Here is a 21,217-nt window from a genome sequence, read left to right as displayed (position 1 = left end):
TGGAATGGTGTGTGAGTATTACAGAAATGCTTCATGAGCTTAGAGGGGGGGGGGGGGGGGGGGCTCCTGGAAGACAATTTTCTTTGTACTCCTTTTGAGGAATTTTAGAAAGGCAGCATTTGTAACAGTCTGCCAAACGATTCTGCTATCTCTAGGATTCATAAGGCAAATTATGCCTCATACAGAAAAATAGAAGCAATCATTTTTCCCTCACTCCATATGCAATCAGGAAAAAAAAAGGGATGGCAGAGGGTACTACATACCCTCTGCCATCTGTGCAATGGCATGCATATTATGTATGTATGTATAGCTGCATCAAACATCTCACATGTGCATTCACCTTTTGCACTACATTGTTTTAGGATTAATTGAAGTGTGTGATACTCATCGTCAATATACGATCGTACTGTTGCCTCTGAACAAACTTACACCTCGGACTAAACTACAAATAAGTTTGCCACCACATCTAAAATTTCTCGTTCACATTTGTTGGTTTCGTGAACTCATACGGTCACCTTCTGGCCTAACCTCAGTTAGACAAGTCACCACATCCTACATTCCAAAAGCTAATAAGAACACAAAAATACAGTCATTACTCTGTTCTCTTTCTGTTTGTGCCCATATGACATCACATGCCATGTGATTATGATCTTGGAGGACAAAGCCGACCTCCCAGTATTGGTGGGCAGTTGACCTTTCTTTTCCAGATTCTGAAAGAGTGTGAAACTTGTTTTGGGATAACTTTCATGCTTCATAGCTTTCGTTTGATCACGTTTAGTGTACATAAGTTGTAGACTAGCATTGATATCTAGTTTACCTGTACGATTGTTGCAGTAAGCACCAGTGTACCCCTCTCGCCCAATGCCAGCAGAGAATGGGAGTCGCACCTGGAGATCGACAGACTGCTGCAGAAAGTAAACCAGCTGGAGGCAGGTCAGTCTGCTTGCTCATTAGTGACCTTGTACCATTAATATTGTGTTTGTTGGTATCATATTGTTTCCCATTTGTGTTGCAGTTAGAGCTGCCATTAGCAACATCATTCAAGATATGGGAAATAGATAAGCACAGTTATTTAAGTTTGTGTTTTGTATGTCAAATCAGTAACATTGTTTCTCCTTGTTTTGACAATATTATGAAAAGGATACATTGCTACTCACCATATAGTGGAGATGTTGAGTTGCGGACAGGCACAAGAAAAAGACTGTTAAACAAGTATGATTTTGGCCAAAGGGCCTTCTTCTGAAGGACACACACACACACACACACACACACACACACACACACACACACACACACACACACACACACAAACTCTGGGAAATTAAACACCTCCCAATGGCTTGGACAACTTCCTCACGTCATGTACCCTATTGGTAACTGTCGTTTTTCACCATCATTTGTTAAGTGGTGACCCCACATCACTCTGCTTACTGCAACACAGCATTGACAGTGTGCCATTTTCTGACCCAAGCGCTATTTTATAGCTGTTCACATTTTACTGTGTGTTTGCCATCTGAATTGTCTGATGTGTTAGCAGATACAGCACAAGCCGTAGATCGTGTTTTACTTTTTATTCGTCTTAGAAATATAGCAAAGGTAATTTAGTTTCCAACCGTTCCATCATCCTCCTGGAATGAGAGGTGATTGTTTTTAGCTATCCCTCTACTCCAGTCGATTAGATTCGGAGTATTATTGACTTCAAGCTCATCCGGTAACAGTAGCCGGATGACCTACACAAAAACCACTGTACCAGGCCTAGGGGTGTGTGTGTGTGTGTGTGTGTGTGTGTGTGTGTGTGTGTGTGTGTGTGTGTGTGTGTGTGTGTGTGTGTGGGGAGAGGGGGGGGGGGAAGGGGACACGCACTTACATGCTACTTCAGTAGCTCGTTTGGCCAGAAACCTACTTGTCTAGGAGTCTTTTTGTTGTGCCTGTCTGCGACTCGTCTCCAACATACGGTGAGCAGCAATCTATCTTTTTCATATCATTGTCATTATTCCGTCTGGTGTTTGATTTCTTCTTGTTTTGATCTACTTGGGTAGTTTGACAATGGTATTACAACACAGTGGACAGAAGATGTGGCCAGGGTTGGAGCACCATTGTGTTTAAATCTGATAAGAATGGAGAGAGGCAGTAACGGTGTACTCTGTAGTATTCCTACAAGTGCAGCACTGCCACACACTATATGTTTATACACTGTTTGATTAAAGGCTTCCAGACACTTGTTAGTGGACATTAATACGGTGCGAGTCCACCTTTCACCTTTACGGCCGCTTGGACTCTGCTGGGGAATGTCTGAATGTCTGTGGAGGAATGGCAGCCCATTCTTCCTCAAGAGCTGAAACTTGAGGAAGTAGTGATGTCGGACATTGCAGTCTGGACTGAAGCTGTTGGTCTGACTCGTCCCAAATGTGTTCCATTGGGTTCAGTACGGGTCTCTGGGAATGCCAGTCCATTTCAGGAATGTTATTGCTCACCCAACATTCGCTCACAGAAGCTGCTTTGTGACAGGCTGCATACAGTCAGTCACAGTCTCCGAACTCGTGCTCTACTGTACGCAGTACACGTTGCTGTAAAGCGTGTTCGTATCTTTTCACATTTAGTGTTTTCCTGAGTCTGACGAGAAGATCGCACACTAAACCCCATATTGTAGGATCATCTACAGTACTCCATACTTCACTGTTGGCACTACACAAGTGTAGGTAACATTCTCAAGGCATTTGCCAAACGCAAACCCTTCCATCGGATTGCAGCAGGGTATAACATAATTAATCTCTCATTTCCAATGATCCACCATCCAGTCTTGTCACATTTTTAATAACCCCAGTCATTGCTCAGCACTGATTATAGAAACTTTGCATCTTATGAGGAGGTGCTGGGCCATTGGACCCTGTTCTTTTTAACTCCCTACGCACAGCCTTCGTGCTAATGGGCTGCTGGTAGCACTTTGGAACTCACAAGTGGTTCCACTTCCGTCATGCGAATTTTTGCAACTACCCTCTGCAGTGTTTGATGAGCTCAGTCTGTCAGCACATGAGGCCTGCCTGGCCATGGTACAGCTGTAGTCGCTTCTTTGCATTTCCAATTCAATGTTGTGGCTTCAGAAAGGTGAAAATGTCCATGGTGGATTTGTTACTCAGGCAATAACCAAGTCAGTGAGTTCTCTTGACTGACCAATTCTGTCATTTGTAGTTATCTACTGAGAACACAGTACTCTCCTGCTCCTTTTACACTGTTGGGTCCACCTCTCATGGTGTGTGGTTGTAAGTTCCACAATGTCTGGATACTTTTGATCAGAAAGTGTGTAATACAACAGCCAAACACTGGCTGCTACTTTTGTTTGATAACATTCCACAGACACTTGAAAGGTGTCTTCGTTAACAGGACCTTTAGAACATATGTACTACCATTTATGGAAATTGCAACACACAGAAGGAAACACAGAATTCAGTTAATTTAATACCACAGGTTAGGTATGTGACAAGTAACAAATGATTACCTTTTCAAATCTGTACATGACCTTTGAGCCCCACTATTCAGTATGTCATGTGGCCACTGTGCGCTGCAATTAGGGTTGTGGCATTGAATTGATAAGGTTCTGAATACGTTACTGAGGGATTTCCCTCCACGTAGTTTGTATCCGAGCCCACAAATCCGTGACAGCAGTTACTGGAGGACCGTGACGCACCAGGTGCCGACCGACAATATCCCGTACGTGTTCGATGGCCGACATGTCTGGTGAACGTGCAGGGAAGCAGTGGTACCCGTCACTCTTCAAATAGGCCTGCACATTCCTCACAGTATGTGGCTGGGCATTGTCCTTTTGAAATGTGGCCTGTGGAGATGCCCGAAGCAGGGGGAGTACCTCGGGCTCCACGACCTGCATTAGGTACCGGTTGCTGTTCAAAGTGCCCGCAATATGTAAGAGGCGAGATCAGTTGTTGTAACCGACGGTGCCCCAAACCTTCATGCCTGGTGTTTGTCCGCTATGCCACTCCACAGTGCAACCCTCCAGGTTGCACTCACTACGGTACCACTCGGTCACATATGCGGCCGTCACTGTAGGACACGTCGAAGCGGGACTCGTCCGAAAAGATTGCACGTTGCCACTCGGCACCCCAGTGACAGTGTGCACGTGCCCATTGCGGTCGGAGGAGCTTGTGGCTTCTGGACAATGGAAGCCGAAGTAATGGCATGCGTGCAACGAGTCCGACCTGCAGCAGACGGTGACGAACTGTCGATGCAGACAAGTTCACACCTGTTTCCGTGCTCCAGCGAAGAGCTTACACTGGGGATGACGCTCTAGGGTCCATAATGGCCGTACGAACGAGATGACAGTCATCCCGTGCTGTGATCGTGTTCCGTGGTCCGGTTCCCGCTCGTCTCTGCGTACGACCTTCCTGTATCCACAGCTTCCACACACCCCTCACTGTCATAGCAGCATGCCCTGTGTGAACCGAAATGTCACGGTACGACAACCCCTTTTCCCAGAGACCGATCACTCTGCCCCGTTTGAACTAGCTCACATGCTGATATGACTCCCTCTGATGTCAGTGAGGCATACTGGCACTCACTGTATTGTTTCCACCTTGTGTGACAGCTCTGCGCTGACTACACTAGTCACAACACCGACCCTGTCAGACCGACACGAGAGGGCTCTGCTCGGCCTACGTATACCCTATCTCACTGCAAAACGTATCGCGTATTGCTTGCACACCTGTCGCCACTTCCATAAAGTGTGGCGTTATTCGGATAATTCCTTCTCAGTGTTGCACTTTTCACAAATGACACTGTATATGTGTGAATGCTAAATATCATATTTTACTGCACAAATGAAGTGCATGCTGGATGGGCGTGCATGCTAAAGAAGCAGCTACTGTAATTCTTCATAACCTTACTGAGTGTAGTGTTGTGTGTTAGAAGCAGGCCACTCTCTTTTGTCATACACAGTGTTGATGGAATGAAGTTAAAAGGAATTTGATCTCAGTTTACTTCAGCAGGTGGGATGTAATGACTTGGCATCTCAGAATTGTTGGAGGAGTCAATTTAAATTACTGTCCTTAAGCTTCCCAATATATGGGAGTGAAAATCTTTAGTAGACAAAAAGATAAGAAAATCCTTAACTTGAAACATGGTATACTAAAAACCGAAACTAATGATAAAATGTAATTTGCTTGGATATGAAAAAGTGATCTATTACAAATTATCACTTAATGAAACACTCAAGATCACAGATAATCATTTATTTAAAAATGACTGGTTTTGGCCTTCATGCTGGCCGTCTGTAGATTAGCAGCATCGTATGACTAAAGCTGGTGGTGCATAAGACAGTTGCACGATGCCACGGTCTACTGCTCCGTAAATGACCGTGGCATCACACATATGTTCTGTGGACCACCAACTTCAGCCATATGGTGCTGCTGATCTGAAAGTGGCCAGCATAAAGGCCAAAACCGGTCATCATTTTATAAATGAATGATTATTTGTAATCTTTACTGTTTCGTTGAGCAGTAAAATGTTACTTCTGTAAGAGGTGATGGACAAAATGATTGTTTCGGCAAGATGACATGATCATTAGCCTCGTCAAGTAAATGGAATTTCATTCTCAGCGGGTGGGATTATTAATTTTAGAGTACTGCTTGAGCTCATTAGCCAAAATTTTAGGTGAGTGGACTGCATTACTATTCTTTTTTATTTTTTACATGTGTCCTGTACCCTTATTCAGAAGTGTCTGCAGGAGATGAATAAATCACTAGGAAGGGAAAGTGAGAAGGCGTAGACCAATGGTAGTCATCAGATGGTAACAAGCCTTTAAATATTGTTATTTTGAGCTTCTGGTTTAATGTTCTAGTTGATATCAGTCTCAAATGGAAATACAGTTCCACTCTGTTATTTAGTGAACAGAATATGAGATTATCAATATAGGACAAGATTCGTGATGATTCAGAACTCCCTAGCAGATAAAACTCAACAGGACATCAGGAGACATAAAGAAATTCTGGGAGTTTGCCACGGGATTGTTATAGCTTAGTGAAATGATTCCAGGGCATTATTGGCTGAGAGAGCACCATGTGGGGTAGTTTCGCTACCATAGTGCACATCTGTTTCTTGCCACTTCAGTGACATGCATGTCAGTTATGATAACACAACACTCAGTTCCCATGTGGAAAAAATCCCTAACCCAGCTGAAAATCCAACCCGGAACCACAAGATGTAGAAGGAGCAGAGCTAACCACTAGACCATGAACTGCAGACATTATATCTTGATGATCTATTGGATAATGTTGGAAGCTCCATGAGGATGTTGGAAGACAATGCAACTGCCAGAATGCAGGAGGATCTGTAGAGGATTGTTCATTGTCACAGGGGCTGCCAGTTGACCCTGAATGTTACAGAACATTTGTTTAACCAATTCTTCAGTGCTGCACATCAGTCTGGGACCCTTACAGAGTTGGGTTTGTTGTAGAGAGAGAGATGATCAACAAAGAACAGCACATACTGTCACAAGTTTGCTTAGCAAGCACAAAGAGTTTTACAAAGGTGCTTGACAAACTCCAGTGGCAGATGTTACAAGAGAAGTGTTGAGAAGTGGAGAGATTTACTGTTCAGTAGTGAGGTCAGTTATTCTGAGAAGAATCGAGAATTGTATTACTTTCTCCCATCTGTGTCCTGTGCACTGAGTGCAATGAAGAAATTGCAGAAATTGGAGCTTGAACAGAGGTTTATTGAAAGGCACTATTATGCAGCACCACTTGTCAGTGGAACAGGGAAGGGCGGACGTAATAGTGGGACCAAAAGTCCCATTTTCACTCAGAGTGAGGTGGCTTATGGATTAGATTAGATTAGATTAGATTAGATTAGATTAGATTAATTCTAGTTCCATGGGTCATGAATATGATATTTCGTAATGATGTGGAAAGAGTCAAATTTTCCAATACGTGACATAATTAAGTTAATTTAACAACATAATTAAGTTAATATAACAATTTTTTTATCTAAAAATTCCTCTATGGACTAGAAGGAGTTGTCATTCAGAAATTCTTTTAATTTCTTCTTAAATACTTGTTGGTTATCTGTCAGACTTTTGATACTATTTGGTAAGTGACCGAAGACTTTAGTGGCAGTATAATTCACCCCTTTCTGTGCCAAAGTTAGATTTAATCTTGAATAGTGAAGATCATCCTTTCTCCTAGTATTGTAGTTATGCGCACTGCTATTACTTTTGAATTGGGTTTGGTTGTTAATAACAAATTTCATAAGAGAGTATATATACTGAGAAGCTACTGTGAATATCCCTAGATCCTTAAATAAATGTCTGCAGGATGATCTTGGGTGGACTCCAGCTATTATTCTGATTACACGCTTTTGTGCAATAAATACTTTATTCCTCAGTGATGAATTACCCCAAAATATGATGCCATATGCAGGCAATGAGTGAAAATAGGCGTAGTAAGCTAATTTACTAAGATGTTTATCACCAAAATTTGCAATGACCCTTATTGCATAAGTAGCTGAACTCAAACGTTTCAGCAGATCATCAATGTGTTTCTTCCAATTTAATCTCTCATCAGTGGACACACCTAAAAATTTTGAATATTCTACCTTAGCTATATGCTTCTGATTAAGGTCTATATTTATTAATGGTGTCATACCATTTACTGTACGGAACTGTATGTACTGTGTCTTATCAAAATTCAATGAGAGTCCATTTACAAGGAACCACTTAGTAATTTTCTGAAAGACATTATTGACAATTTCATCAGTTAATTCTTGTTTGTCAGGTGTGATTACTATACTTGTATCATCAGCAAAGAGAACTAACTTTGCCTCTTCATGAATATAGAATGGCAAGTCATTAATATATGTTAAGAACAACAAAGGACCCAAGACCGACCCTTGTGGAACCCCATTCTTGATATGTAGACATCGAGCAAAGTGCATGTCCCTGCCTAACCCTTTGTTGATGATATGTAGACATCAAGCAAAGTGCATGTCCCTGCCTAACCCTTTGTTGATTTTAATTGAAGCAGCTACACTCATGTGCAGAAAAAAACAGAACACCTTGAACAGGATATTCACTCATGCTGCACCCACCTGGTTCCAGATCATCTGGTTGGCATTGGATCACAACATTGCATCAATTGTTTCACCATATCCCACACGTTTTTAATTGGCGACGAGTCACATGATCTTGCAGACGTGGGCAGAAGGCTGACATCCTATGACACCAATGAGGCACATGTTTCTGGAGCAACGTGTGGTTGCGTGTTGACCTGCTGAAAAAAAGCATCTGGAGTGTTGTGCAGAAAGGGTACAGCTAAGAATTTCAGGATGTCATTTATGTAGCTCATACTGGTCACAGTGTCCTGGACATGCACTAACTGTGATTTGTGGTTGTACAGAATAGCACCCCACCCCAAAAGGCCTTAAGTTGGTGCAGTATGTCTTGTGCTAAAGCAGTCACTGTGAAGCTGCTCTCTCTGTCTGTGGCAAACCAAAATGTGGCCATCATTTTCAAGTAAACAGAACCTGGATTCATCCAAAAGAGCTATCTGATATCATTCCTGTCCCCAGCGATGTCGTTCCATTCACCATTGCAGTCTAGCATGTTTCTGCACTTTCGTCAAAGGTAGGCAGAGAAGTGGGTGATGCACACATAATTCATGCTACAATAATCGGTGACATACTGTCACCTCTGACAGTGTACGATGTGTTACACTATTCCACTGTTACACTAGAGCTGAGGAGAATGCAGACCTATCCTGCAATGCCATTCAGATGAGGTGTCGAGCTTCATTGAGGGTGGTCGGGGTGGTGAGACATGATCCATCTCGTCTTGTTCTACGGTCTTCCGTGAACGGTTTGGCACACACCTGTTGCACTGCCAAACAGTTTGTCCCATACAAACAGCAATTTCCCAGATGGATGCATCACAGTCTCTCGTGCCAGTAGTGCGCCCTCTTTCAAACTCACTGATTTGACAGTACAGTTCACACATACATCTGCGAGGCATCCTGCACATCTGCTCAATTCACACTGGTCCATTACCTTCAGTTTTCAGTGACAGGAGCTGCAGGCACATTTTACTGGTAGGTGGTGTTGCACCGCGATATCAATGTTGACTTGCAGACCAACACGGTTCAAATGCTGATCATTTCTGCAGAACATACTAATTTACGTGCCCTGTGAATATGAACATCCTATCTGTAATCATTCAAGCTGTTTTTTATTATCATAGTCTTGGGATTTGCAAAGTTTACACTTACGATTATGAACTATTTGATTGGTATTATCAGTAATCAAACATCGTGGGATTTTCTGCACGTATTAGACCATTTTGCGATCCACTCACAGATTAAGGAGACATTTGGATTGAAGTGCACTTCCAGTATCTGCAGCTCTAGCTTTGTGATGTTGGCAGTTTGTCAATGTTGGTTGTAGTCGGTGGGAGATAGTGTACGGTAACCAATGAGAGTAACCGAATCTAATGATTTCATTTGACAGAAGTTAGGAATTTATTACCTTTGTTTTCGATATGGATTGCCAGAATAATTTTTACTGATGTGGTTATTATGAGTTCTGTGGTTGGTTGTTGATTTTGGTATTTATTTGTTGAATGGAAAAAACTGATTTGCCAGAAGGCTAACCTGTAGCAAAGCCCAAGGCTTAGGTCAGTTTGGAGTGCAAAGTTCTGCTTGTGAACTAGCAAAGGCAACAAATCTCAAGATGAAAATATGACAGCCATAATGATTGATGTGTAGCTTAGCAATAGATACACATTTGTCATTGCAACAATCTAGTTGTATGTCTTTATTTCCAAGGTCGCCCAAAACAGTAGTAACGTGTTTAATTTCTCCCTTAATAGAGCAAAGTACCAGCTTACGTTATTTTCAAACTATAGAAAATTATGAACTAACATTCCAATTCAGTACTGACAGCTGATTCAGGATTCATTGTATTCAGTTCGCGTTGTTCGTCACACTACTTGTTACTGACATCAGCATACGATACATCAGGTGCTGACACTGTAAATGCTTTTCTACTGACCAGTATAATACAAATAAGTTTTTTCGCATGTATTCCTCATTGTAACTGGATTTAGGTGATATGTTGAACATGTGACTGTGCTCCAGGTAGAACAGCCACTTAGTTAAAGCTTAAAGGTGAAAGATTATTGTTTCATGTGCTGACAGTCTTGTTTCTGTTCCAAACAGCCATGAAGATACCACCAGAGAAGGAGCGCACAGGGTGCACAGAGCGACTGTTGTCGTGGGCGGTGGCGAATGGTGCAGAGGTGCGTGGTGTTAAGGTCACCCACTTCCCAAACTATGGTTTGGGTCTACAAGCAGAGAGAGACATCAGTGAAGGCGAGCTAGTGGTTGCAATCCCGAGGAACATCATGCTGACAACAGACACTGCTCGAAAGTCACCAATACTCGGTAAGTCAGTTCTGGTGACTCTAATGAAAAGAAGTTGTGGTTCAGCTTAGGCTGTCTGCATGTCACTTGAATAAGAAGCTTTATTCCAAACTATAGGCTAGTTTCAATCTAGCAGCAGCTTCTACCGTACAATTATTTTATCATACATCTGCTATTGATAAATGACACGAGAAAAAAAAAAAAAGAGAATGTTAGGGCATGTTCGAAATACACTGTCGATCCCACTGAATATGAATCACATTATCTCAGGTAATTGTGCTCAAACCTATTGCCAAACAAAATATGCAGCACAAATGAGTACATGGATGAAAAATAAATTATCCCAAAGAAACATAAAGTTAATATTCTGCAACACTGCTTCTAGCTTTGATGACAGCCTCAATTTGCCAAGGCAGAGATATGCAAAATCGAGCTAAAGCCAATTATTGATTATTAGATTGCATAGAGCTACCAAATTGTGGACATGTGGATTGCTATGTTTCATCCGCTTTTCCGAATATTCCCAGATATTTTCTGTAAGATTAGGATTTGGTGATTCAGTGCGTCATTCAAAATGCCTTAGTGTAAAACCAGGAATATATGTGTGCAAGCTTGTGAACTGTCATCTTGAAAGGTGGGTTATGCTCGATGGAGCACTGCATACATGTGGCGAAACCATGTGACTAGCGTTCGCTGCCCACAGCAAAAAATGCCTTTCTTTTAATTATGTCCACCCCAAATCCTATTTCACAATAATATAAAACATGCTGCTCTTCTTTAAAATTTCTCCATGTACTCCATTAATCCTATTTGATAAGGACCCCGCACCGCACAGCAGTACTCCAAAAGAGGATGGACAAACTTAGTATTGGCAGTCTCTTTAACAGATCTGTTGCATCATTGTTCTGCCAATGAAATGCAGTTTTTGGTTTGTCTTCCCCACAACAATTTCTATGTTGTTCATAATTGTAATTCCTAGGTATTTAGTTGAGTTTATGGCCTTTAGATTTGACTGATTTATTGTGTAACCAAAGTTAAGTGGATTCCTTTTAGCATTCATATGGATGACCTCACACTTTTTGTTATTTACGGTCAACTGCCAATTTTTGCACCATACAGATATCTTTTTTAAACTGTTTTGGAATTTGTATTGATCTTCTGACAACTTTACTAGACAATAAACAAAAGCATCATCTGCACTCAACCTGAGGTGGTTGCTCAGATTGTCTCCTAAATTGTTTATGTAGATAAGAAACAGCAGAGGGCCTATAACACTGCCTTGGGAATGCCAGAAATCACCTCTGTTCTATTCAGTGACTTTCTGTCAATTACTACAAACTATGTTCTCTGATACGAAATAATGAATCCAGTCGCATAACTGACAAGATATTCCATGAGCATAGAATTTGACTGTAAGCCACTTGTCAGATACAGTTTCAAAAGCCTTCTTGTAATCTACAGGGCTATTACAAATGATTGAAGTGATTTCATAAATTCACTGTAGCTCCATTCATTGACATATGGTTACGACACACTACAGATACGTAGAAAAACTCGTAAAGTTTTGTTCGGCTGAAGCCGCACTTCAGGTTTCTGCCGCCAGAGCGCTCGAGAGCGCAGTGAGACAAAATGGCAACAGGAGCCGAGAAAGCGTATGTCGTGCTTGAAATGCACTCACATCAGTCAGTCGTAACAGTGCAACAACACTTCAGGACGAAGTTCAACAAAGATCCACCAACTGCTAACTCCATTCGGCGATGGTATGCGCAGTTTAAAGCTTCTGGATGCCTCTGTAAGGGGAAATCAACGGGTCGGCCTGCAGTGAGCGAAGAAACGGTTGAACGCGTGCGGGCAAGTTTCACGCGTAGCCCGCAGAAGTCGACGAATAAAGCAAGCAGGGAGCTAAACGTACCACAGCCGACGGTTTGGAAAATCTTACGGAAAAGGCTAAAGCAGAAGCCTTACCGTTTACAATTGCTACAAGCCCTGACACCCGTTGACAAAGTCAAACGCTTTGAATTTTCGGCGCGGTTGCAACAGCTCATGGAAGAGGATGCGTTCAGTGCGAAACTTGTTTTCAGTGATGAAGCAACATTTGTTCTTAATGGTGAAGTGAACAGACACAGTGTGCGAATCTGGGCGATAGAGAATCCTCACGCATTCGTGCAGCAAATTCGCAATTCACCAAAAGTTAACGTGTTTTGTGCAATCTCACGGTTTAAAGTTTACGGCCCCTTTTTCTTCTGCGAAAAAAACGTTACAGGACACGAATATCTGGACATGCTGGAAAATTGGCTCATGCCACAACTGGAGACCGACAGGGCCGACTTCATCTTTCAACAGGATGGTGCTCCACCGCACTTCCATCATGATGTTCGGCATTTCTTAAACAGGAGATTGGAAAACCGATGGATCGGTCGTGGTGAGATCATGATCAGCGATTCATGTCGTGGCCTCCACGCTCTCCCGACTTAACCCCATGTGATTTCTTTCTGTGGGGTTATGTGAAAGATTCAGTGTTTAAACTTCCTCTACCAAGAAACGTGCCAGAACTGCGAGCTCGCATCAACGATGGTTTTGAACTCATTGATGGGGACATGCTGCGCCGAGTGTGGGAGGAACTTGATTATCGGCTTGATGTCTGTCGAATCACTAAAGGGGCATCTATCGAACATTTGTGAATGCCTAAAAAAACTTTTTGAGTTTTTGTATGTGTGTGCAAAGCATTGTGAAAATATCCCAAATAATAAAGGTATTGTAGAGCTGTGAAATCGCTTCAATCATTTGTAATAACCCTGTATATACATGGAATCAATTTGAAATCCTTTGTCAGTAGTACCCGACACTTCGTGTGAGTAAAGAGCTAGTTATGTTTTACAAGAACGATGTTTTCTAAATCTGTGTTGACTGTGTGCCAATAGACTGTTCTGTTCGAGATAATTCATAATATTTGAACACAATATATGTTCCAAAATCACGCGGCATATCAACGTTAATAATATGGGCCTGTAATTCATCGGATTATTCCTATTACCTTTCTTGCATCTTGGTGTGGCCTCTGCAACATTCCATTCTTTGGTTACATGTCTTTTGTCGAGCGAGCAATTGCATGCGATTGTCAAGTATGGACCTATTGCATCAGCATACTCTGAAAGAAACCTAATTGGTATACAGTCTAGACTGGAAGACTTGCTTTTATCAAGTGGTTTAAGGTGCTTCACTACTCTGAGGATACTTATGTTGGCAGCTGTTCTTGGGTGAAGGAATTTTGGAAGGCTGTGTTTAGTAACTCTGCTTTGACAGCACTGTCTTTGATAGTATTTCCATTACTATCGTGCAGAGGAGGCATTGATTGTGTCACGCCATTAGCATAGTTTAGAAATGACCAGAATCTCTTTGGATTTTCTGCCCTGTTTCAAGACAGTTTGCTGTGGAAACTATTATAAGCAGCTTGCATTGAAGTGCACGCTAAATTACAAGGTTCCATAAAAGATTGCCAGTCTTGGAGATTTTGCATTTGTTTAAATTTAGCATGCTTTTTTTCCATTGTTTCCCGAACAGTGTTCTGACCCGTTTGTGTACCAAGGGGGATCAGCTCCCTCGTTTAATTTATTTGGTGTAAATATCTAAACTGCTGTCAGTACTATTTCTTCAAATTCAAGCCATGGCTGGGCTACATTTACCGATATATTGTTGATTTGGAAGGAGTGTAGATTACCTTTCACGAAGGTGTCAAGTGAATTTTTACCTACTTTTCGAATATGTATATTTTTCATTTATTTGTGGCGGATTTGGGAGTTATAATGTTGAGTTTGACAGCCCTGTGTTCACTAATCCTTGCATCCATTTTGATGCTAATTACTAACTCAGGATTATTTGTCGCTAAAAAGTCAAGTGTGTTTTCACAACCATTGACTATTCAAGTGGACTCGTGAACTAACTGCTTGAAATCATTTTCAGAGAATGCATTTAGTACAATTTCGGGGGGATTTTTTAAGTGTACCGTCGGACTTATACCTGTATTTTTGCCAGCACATCGAGGGTAAATTGAAGTCACCACCAACAAAAGTTGTATGAGTTGGGTATGTGTTTGAAATTAGACTCAAATTTACTTTCAACCTTTTGGCAATTGTATCATCTGATTTGGGAGGTTGGTAAAAGGATCCAATGAGTATTATCTAAAGTCTCTTAAACTGTTGGTGGAATGCTGCTGAATGTTTTATTATTCAAAAATGTTTTTGGATTCACAGTGGGTAGTTCCAGAAGAGATCCTGAGTTTGGATACTTAAAAAGGTTCATAATATTGCAGCACACTGGCAGCTTTATAGAGAAAGTGTCAAGTGCAATTATTGCATCACCATCTTACCTAAAACTTAAAAACAAATAGTTCACCTGTGTTACTGTTCATAACCTAGGGAGGCTTGCAACAAACTGCAGGTGTATAACTGCCAAAGAAATGTCAAAGAAATTGGGTCAAGAGTTCCAAATCATGTCATAAAAAGGAAATTTTTATTTTGAACATGATGGGAGGTGAATGTAATGTGGAACCACAATGAATTATTTGCGAAAACTACAGGGGAACTGGTGATAACTCAATTTTTTGCTGAAGACGATTATGATTTGAAGGTCTTGTTTCACCCTGAATTAAAGACAATTTCAGAAGATACATCATATCGATATGCTCTTTACATGTATAGAACGCACATTCTTTAGTGTATCGCAGTGGCAGATTTTCACAAATCAAATGAACTTGCTGATGAGATATTTGAAAAAGAGTTCTTTTGAAAATTAATTTAGAAGCAACAGAAAGTATTTTTGTTTAATAAATGACAAAGAAATGAAGCAATAAATGTCATTGGATTTTAAATTTATCTGTTATTTGTAATATTTTTTATTAGCAGATGAACAAATATTTTTATTTGTGTAAATGAGTAATATTTGGAATAAATACTTCTATTTGTTACTCACAAATAATGAATAATAATTTTTAACCTGTATTTATTATTTGGATAAATGTGGCCCAAGTCATGTGGTACATGAACTGCATTGTGCAAATGCACACCGAAAATTTGCGGTCTGTGTGCAAGTGAGTGCAAACATATTATATCTGCATTATGTTCAGAAGTGCATGACATTGGTGTGGCCATAGCCAAGTCCTCACTCACTAATGTGGTTAGGCAAGGAAGCATTGGTCATATTTGGCAACTTCTGCCAACATTCGCATAATGTATTCATGCTCTGTGATGTACTGCAGATGAGTGCAGACCATGCACATAGGACACACTTGCAGGGCTCTATTGCACAGTATAGTCATTGTGAAGATGTAGGAGAAAATACAATAGTTAGCCACAAAGAAGGTTTAAATAAACATCCTGGCTCATGTCCACAGTAACTTGAGTGAGTGGACACACTAAATGGCACGAAAAACACCCTTCTAACGTCACAGAATCACGTCCACCCTGAACTACAGCCTCCACACACTACAGGTTAAACAACTCATTGGGGCGTTAGTGCACCCTTTGGCTTGCCTGATATGAAACCAGGGAAAATTGCGACTCACTGGGCCACACAGCATGTTTCTGGTCAGCTATTGTCCAATTTCAGTGTTCTGGAGGTATGAATTAAAAAATGCCTTCAGTCACAACTTTTCGTGTTTTATTAAGTACATGAAGCATTTTGGACCCTGTGGGTCCATCATCATCAGCTGCGAAATGTGGATAAAATTAAATTTCAGTGTTATTTGGTACATTGAAGATGTGCAGCTTCATATGGCTCTGTGAGCAGTTGTCTTTTTGGAGATAGCCAGTTCCATGCAAGAAGTTTTCTTCACATTGTTTGCTTGGAATTGGCTGTTACGGATGTAAGTTTATTGGCAGCAGCAATTCTTGTCAGGTTCAAAACAGATTGTCATTGACAAGACAGGACACTCATCTCAAATCTGTGCTGGCTATGATCTTTCTACAACCACCATTCTAAAGCTGTATTACTTGGCTGTGAATTGGTCACCGTTTCTGGTAGACCTGTTAGGCAGTCTGTGTCATTGAATGGTATTTTGTACACACGATCCGTGATGTAACCCACAGAAAGAAGTCTTAATGTAATGACATTGGGAGAGCATAGGGTCCCTGTGATGGAACCATCAAGACCCAGCCACCTCTCAGGAAGTGTGTCATTAAGCACATCCCACATAATTGAAATCCAAACTGGGGTCTGCACTGAAATGCAGTGCCCACCCTGTCGGCACTTGTTTGAGACACGGGGATATGTACACTTCGAGTAAGGTCTTTTACGCTGGCTGTTTCTGCAAAGTTTTTGAACTACCTAATTCTGCTCGTTTTTGCTGGTTGTGCTCATCCGTACTGGTATCGATAATTCCGCAGCACCCTTATCACAGATTTTGATCTGCGTATGAGATGACTCCTGGTCTGTCACCATTTTGATGAATTCCAAATTAAATTTGCAGCAGAGGACTAAGGAAAAAAAGCTTTGAGAGCTGCCAAACATTTTACAATAAACCCCGATTTGCTATCTCTGATAGTTTCCAAGTTATGATGTTTTGAAATGATAGTGGGACCATATTGATGCCCTGTATAGTGAGAAGTTTTCCTCCCATTTAATTGTCTGGTTTATTTATTTCAAAACGGGGCTACTGATGGCTCCTTGGAGAAGATCAGTTAGAGTACTTAATGAAGTGAGGAAAGTAATCAGCATTGTCACAGAATGCCTCTTTTTGAGAATGGATACGTAATTTATAGCAAAATGTCCTGTTATTGAAAATGTACATGACGTAAAGGCACTTTGGGCATTTGCCTATTCCATGTGTTCTTTTTGCTTTTGTGATGATGCCGGGTATGAGTCGCACAGCACACATACATTTCTAGCTGGTCTCATCACTATGCTGGACATGGGTTTCTATATACTTGTTTCCTGCGCTCCTCACACGTTTCTCTGTAAGCAGTTGTGAGTTTGCCAGATAGTTTGTTGTTTCTCATGTAGAAAAGAATTTTACCTCAATAAGATTGTGAATATTAACATTCTGTAAGAAAAATTGCTTAATTAGGAATGAATTTTAACCCTTTGACTGTTATGTTAAACCTTTATCTGTTGTGACACACTAGATCCATTTGATTGACATGCTTTATCTTTTGCTATAAACCCAACAGATGATATTTCAGTGTGTGCCACTGGATTTCTCTCTGTTATGGATTTTTGCGCCACATTGTGAGACTGTGTTGTTGATACAGAAGGCCGTAAATAATGTAAACAGCGCAGACAAATACTTCTGACTCTGACTGCTTATCCGAAGCCCAGAAAAAAGGGCTGCAAAGTGCTGAGACTGTTAAAACAATTCAACATTCAACACACCACGAGTAGTGTGATGTTGCAGCATTAGACTCGGGGCTGCCGTGTCTTGCACATAGCAGCCAGAAGATTAACAAGCGTACGTCACAACTTACCACTCTAGAGATGCTCTCCAAAACTGAAACTGTAAGACAAAAAAACTTGGCCCATGACAGAGACCATACAGTATTCGAAGTTGTCATTTTATTTAATGAGTATATTTGGTAATGAAAATGTAATGATCCTGTGATGTTTATGGTTTCTATATTTTCAGTATTTTTTCCAGTTTGCAAATGTGTTAACGGAGGTGACTTTATAATTGCTGTAGATTCAGTAGTCACATTTTTGTTGGTAAATGCACCATTGTTCTTTCTTACAGGTCCCTTGATACGTGAAGACACAATGCTACAGCATATGCCCAACGTGGCCCTGTCACTGCTGCTACTGGTGGAGAGGTTTTCCACCGACTCGTTCTGGCGCCCGTACATAGAAGCCCTGCCCAAGACGTACACCACTGTGTTGTACTTCACCACACAGGAGCTGCAAGAGCTGAAGGGGTCACCTGTTCTAGGTGAGGCCTGTGCTGCTGATCGACTTATATTTTGTACCCACTGTAATGTCACTGCCAAGATTCTCGTGTGAATAACTAATAAAGTCATATGTTAGGTAGCTTATATTCAATTCAGCATCTTTAAATGGAAATTCCAAACTTACCTCTGCATCTGAAACATTATGCCTCTGAATTTCTTATTCTGTTCTCAATATCGCTTGAAGCACTATGTGTCGTACATTTTATTCAGTCAACTTTCCTGATTCGTGGACACAAGTGGAAACCCTCAGTCAGCAGAGGGCTATGAACTGTACGAGGGAAAATCAGAAACTCTTTGTCTCTGTTTTTTACTAGCCAAAGTAAGATAGACACAGGTAATGACAAATGTACATCCTATTCTACATACCTTACACTATTTTTCCACATAGACCCCACACAGATTCACACATTTGTCCCTCGCAGCCCTAAATTTGAGACGCCCCTGCAATAGAATTTGTTCGGCTGACTATGGAACCACTGTCGGACTGCTGTCTTCGCTTCATCATTACTCGTGAATTGCTGCCTTACCGTAAGTTTCTTCAGCAGTCCAAAACTGAGGAAATCACTACGGATGAGGTCCAGTATCTCCCATGAAATACCTGAAGCTTTCTTTGTCACAGGTGAACCCGGATGTTTCCACATCATGCTCTGCGGCTTGGATTCTGATGTGAAATGCAGTATCCACGTTTCATCTCCATTAACAATATGTTCCCGGAAACATTCACATTTCTTGGAGTACCATTCCAGATGATTCAGAAAGACATCATTTGCTTGCATTTCATCATGTCATCCAACAGCTGAGGCACCCACCGATTTGAAACCTTTCAGTACCCTTGCACCTACGAACAATGTCATAAGCACTCCCATACAATATGGCAAGCTCCCAGGAAGTGGCCATGATGTGCACACGCCGATCTACTTTCACCATGCAAGACCTCATGGCCTTTGTTGAACTAACAGCACCACTACCACTCACACTGATTTCGCCATATGTGGGCTGCATTTCCCTGTAGTTCTCAATGGGCCTTCATCCCCCACCTTGTTGCTCTAATGCTGTGGATGTGTGAAACACAACCACCATATTTAACAACTGACAACAGCGCCGTGCATGAACCAAGAAAAATCCAACACTGGGAATGGGTATGTTGACTTTGCATTTACAGCAGTAATTTGGCTGAAAAAAAAAAAAAAAATTGGGGCCCAAGACTTCCCGATTGGCCCTTGTGGCATGTAACATGTCGGTGCGTAACTGTGTTGGTGCATGAGAAACAGCTTGCTGTAAGAGTTTCTAACAACAGAAAATGTGGTGCCAATTGAAATCCAAGAGAGTGAAAACTGTGTATGGTGGTGGTAGTATCGACATCCGTAATGTGTGATGGTGTGTTGGTCATGCTCTTAATGAAGGAAACTGTGGTGCTGAACTCGTTTGCGATAGGGCTTGTTGTGTTTCCAAAATTAAAGAATGTGTTTGAGGGCTTCACTTTCATAGTGGTGAAGCAGTGCAAGCTGAAGTGAGGCCATGGCTTCATTAACGAAGTCAAACATTCTACAGTGACAGTATCAACAAAATGGTCTCTAGTTTGGAAAAATGTTCGTCACCAGGGTAACTATGTTGAGAAAGGCATGATGAAATTGTAGAATGTTAATAAAGTCTGTTTTGTGGAAAAATGTTAGAGTTTCCACATATAGCATTCAGAGACATTACTTTTCATCACGCTGTTGTAAACTGGCAGATTGTATATGTTTGATACAGTTAACATTACTCTCTGCTGTACCTGCTGTATCGATAGAGGTTGAAGCAGTGAGTGTACGTTTTTTGAGAGGAAACTGAATTCACACATGCCTCATATTGGCCAGCAAGTGGTGCATGACATGGGTTTTTAGTTGTCACTTATAACACAGGCTGTCAGACAGTATGGCCTTAAGGCAGAGCACTAGTTGGTGTTAAATTTCTATCAGCGTTCAGGATTCTTTCAGATTAAAAATTCCACTTGGTTAACTTAAGAATTGCTCTCATTGGATTTCGTGCTTTACTATGGTTATTACAGCAGTCAGGTAGTTTGTTAATGCAGATGACTTCAGTAATTGTTTTTATTTATTTTATCCATTTATTGAGTTTTATATCCTGGCAAGATTAGGACCATCATGCCCTCTTACATATAACAATGGATGACATTCATTACAATAACTTACACATATAGGAAATACAAAATTCAGAAATTACTATGTTTCAGCAAAAATGCAGATCACATTTATTCATGACAAGTGTAATAATAAAATAAATGAGAGGAATGTAGGTATACTCCGAGATCACTAGCAGCAATTGACTTCAGAGAAGGGATGCAATAGAGAGAGGTAGAGAAATGTGATGAAACACAGTTAATGAATGTACAATAGTAGAAACCTGAGACAGTTGCCTTTGCTGACAATGTAATGTTGTGGGGTGAAACAGAAGAGTATGTTCACACCAGATTTGAGGTGTGGTAATCCCATATCTATGAGTACAACCTCCACATAAGTGAGACCAAGACAATGACATTGATTTTGTGTGTGTGTGTGTGTGTGTGTGTGTGTGTGTGTGTGTGTGTGTGTGTGTGTGTGTGTGTGTGTGTGTGTGTGTTGGGAGTGGGTGGCCTGTGCATACTCTAGCTCGAGAAAGGTTGATTCCAAAAGCCAGCAAGCCGCCTTCCTCTTTTGTGTCTGCACTTCGACAACTCAAAGCGTCTGTGTGTGGTCTTCTTTACTTGTAAACTATTTACTCTGTACCAGAACTTTACTGCTATACCTGTAGGGATAATTTGACTAGACAGAAGGTTACCGGCAGTGTGCAAAAGGTTCCAGAATTGTACTAGCAAGTGAGAACCCTTTTATG

At 41.2% G+C, this 21,217-nt stretch overlaps 1 protein-coding gene across 1 annotated transcript in view; it reads left to right on the top strand.

Annotated features, from left to right (window-relative positions):
- LOC126425281 (actin-histidine N-methyltransferase) overlaps nt 1-21,217 on the top strand; it is a 424,338-nt gene that overhangs the window by 17,664 nt on the left and 385,457 nt on the right. The window contains exons 3-5 of the mRNA XM_050088254.1: nt 835-933; nt 10,212-10,436; nt 18,136-18,327. Coding sequence (XP_049944211.1) covers nt 835-933; nt 10,212-10,436; nt 18,136-18,327 — 516 coding nt within the window. The remainder of the gene's footprint in view (nt 1-834; nt 934-10,211; nt 10,437-18,135; nt 18,328-21,217) is intronic.

This window comes from Schistocerca serialis, chromosome 10 (genome assembly GCF_023864345.2).
Source record: "Schistocerca serialis cubense isolate TAMUIC-IGC-003099 chromosome 10, iqSchSeri2.2, whole genome shotgun sequence".
NCBI lineage: Eukaryota > Metazoa > Arthropoda > Insecta > Orthoptera > Acrididae > Schistocerca > Schistocerca serialis.
Note: the sequence above shows the minus strand (reverse complement) of the source record. Positions and strands in the feature narration are given on the sequence as shown.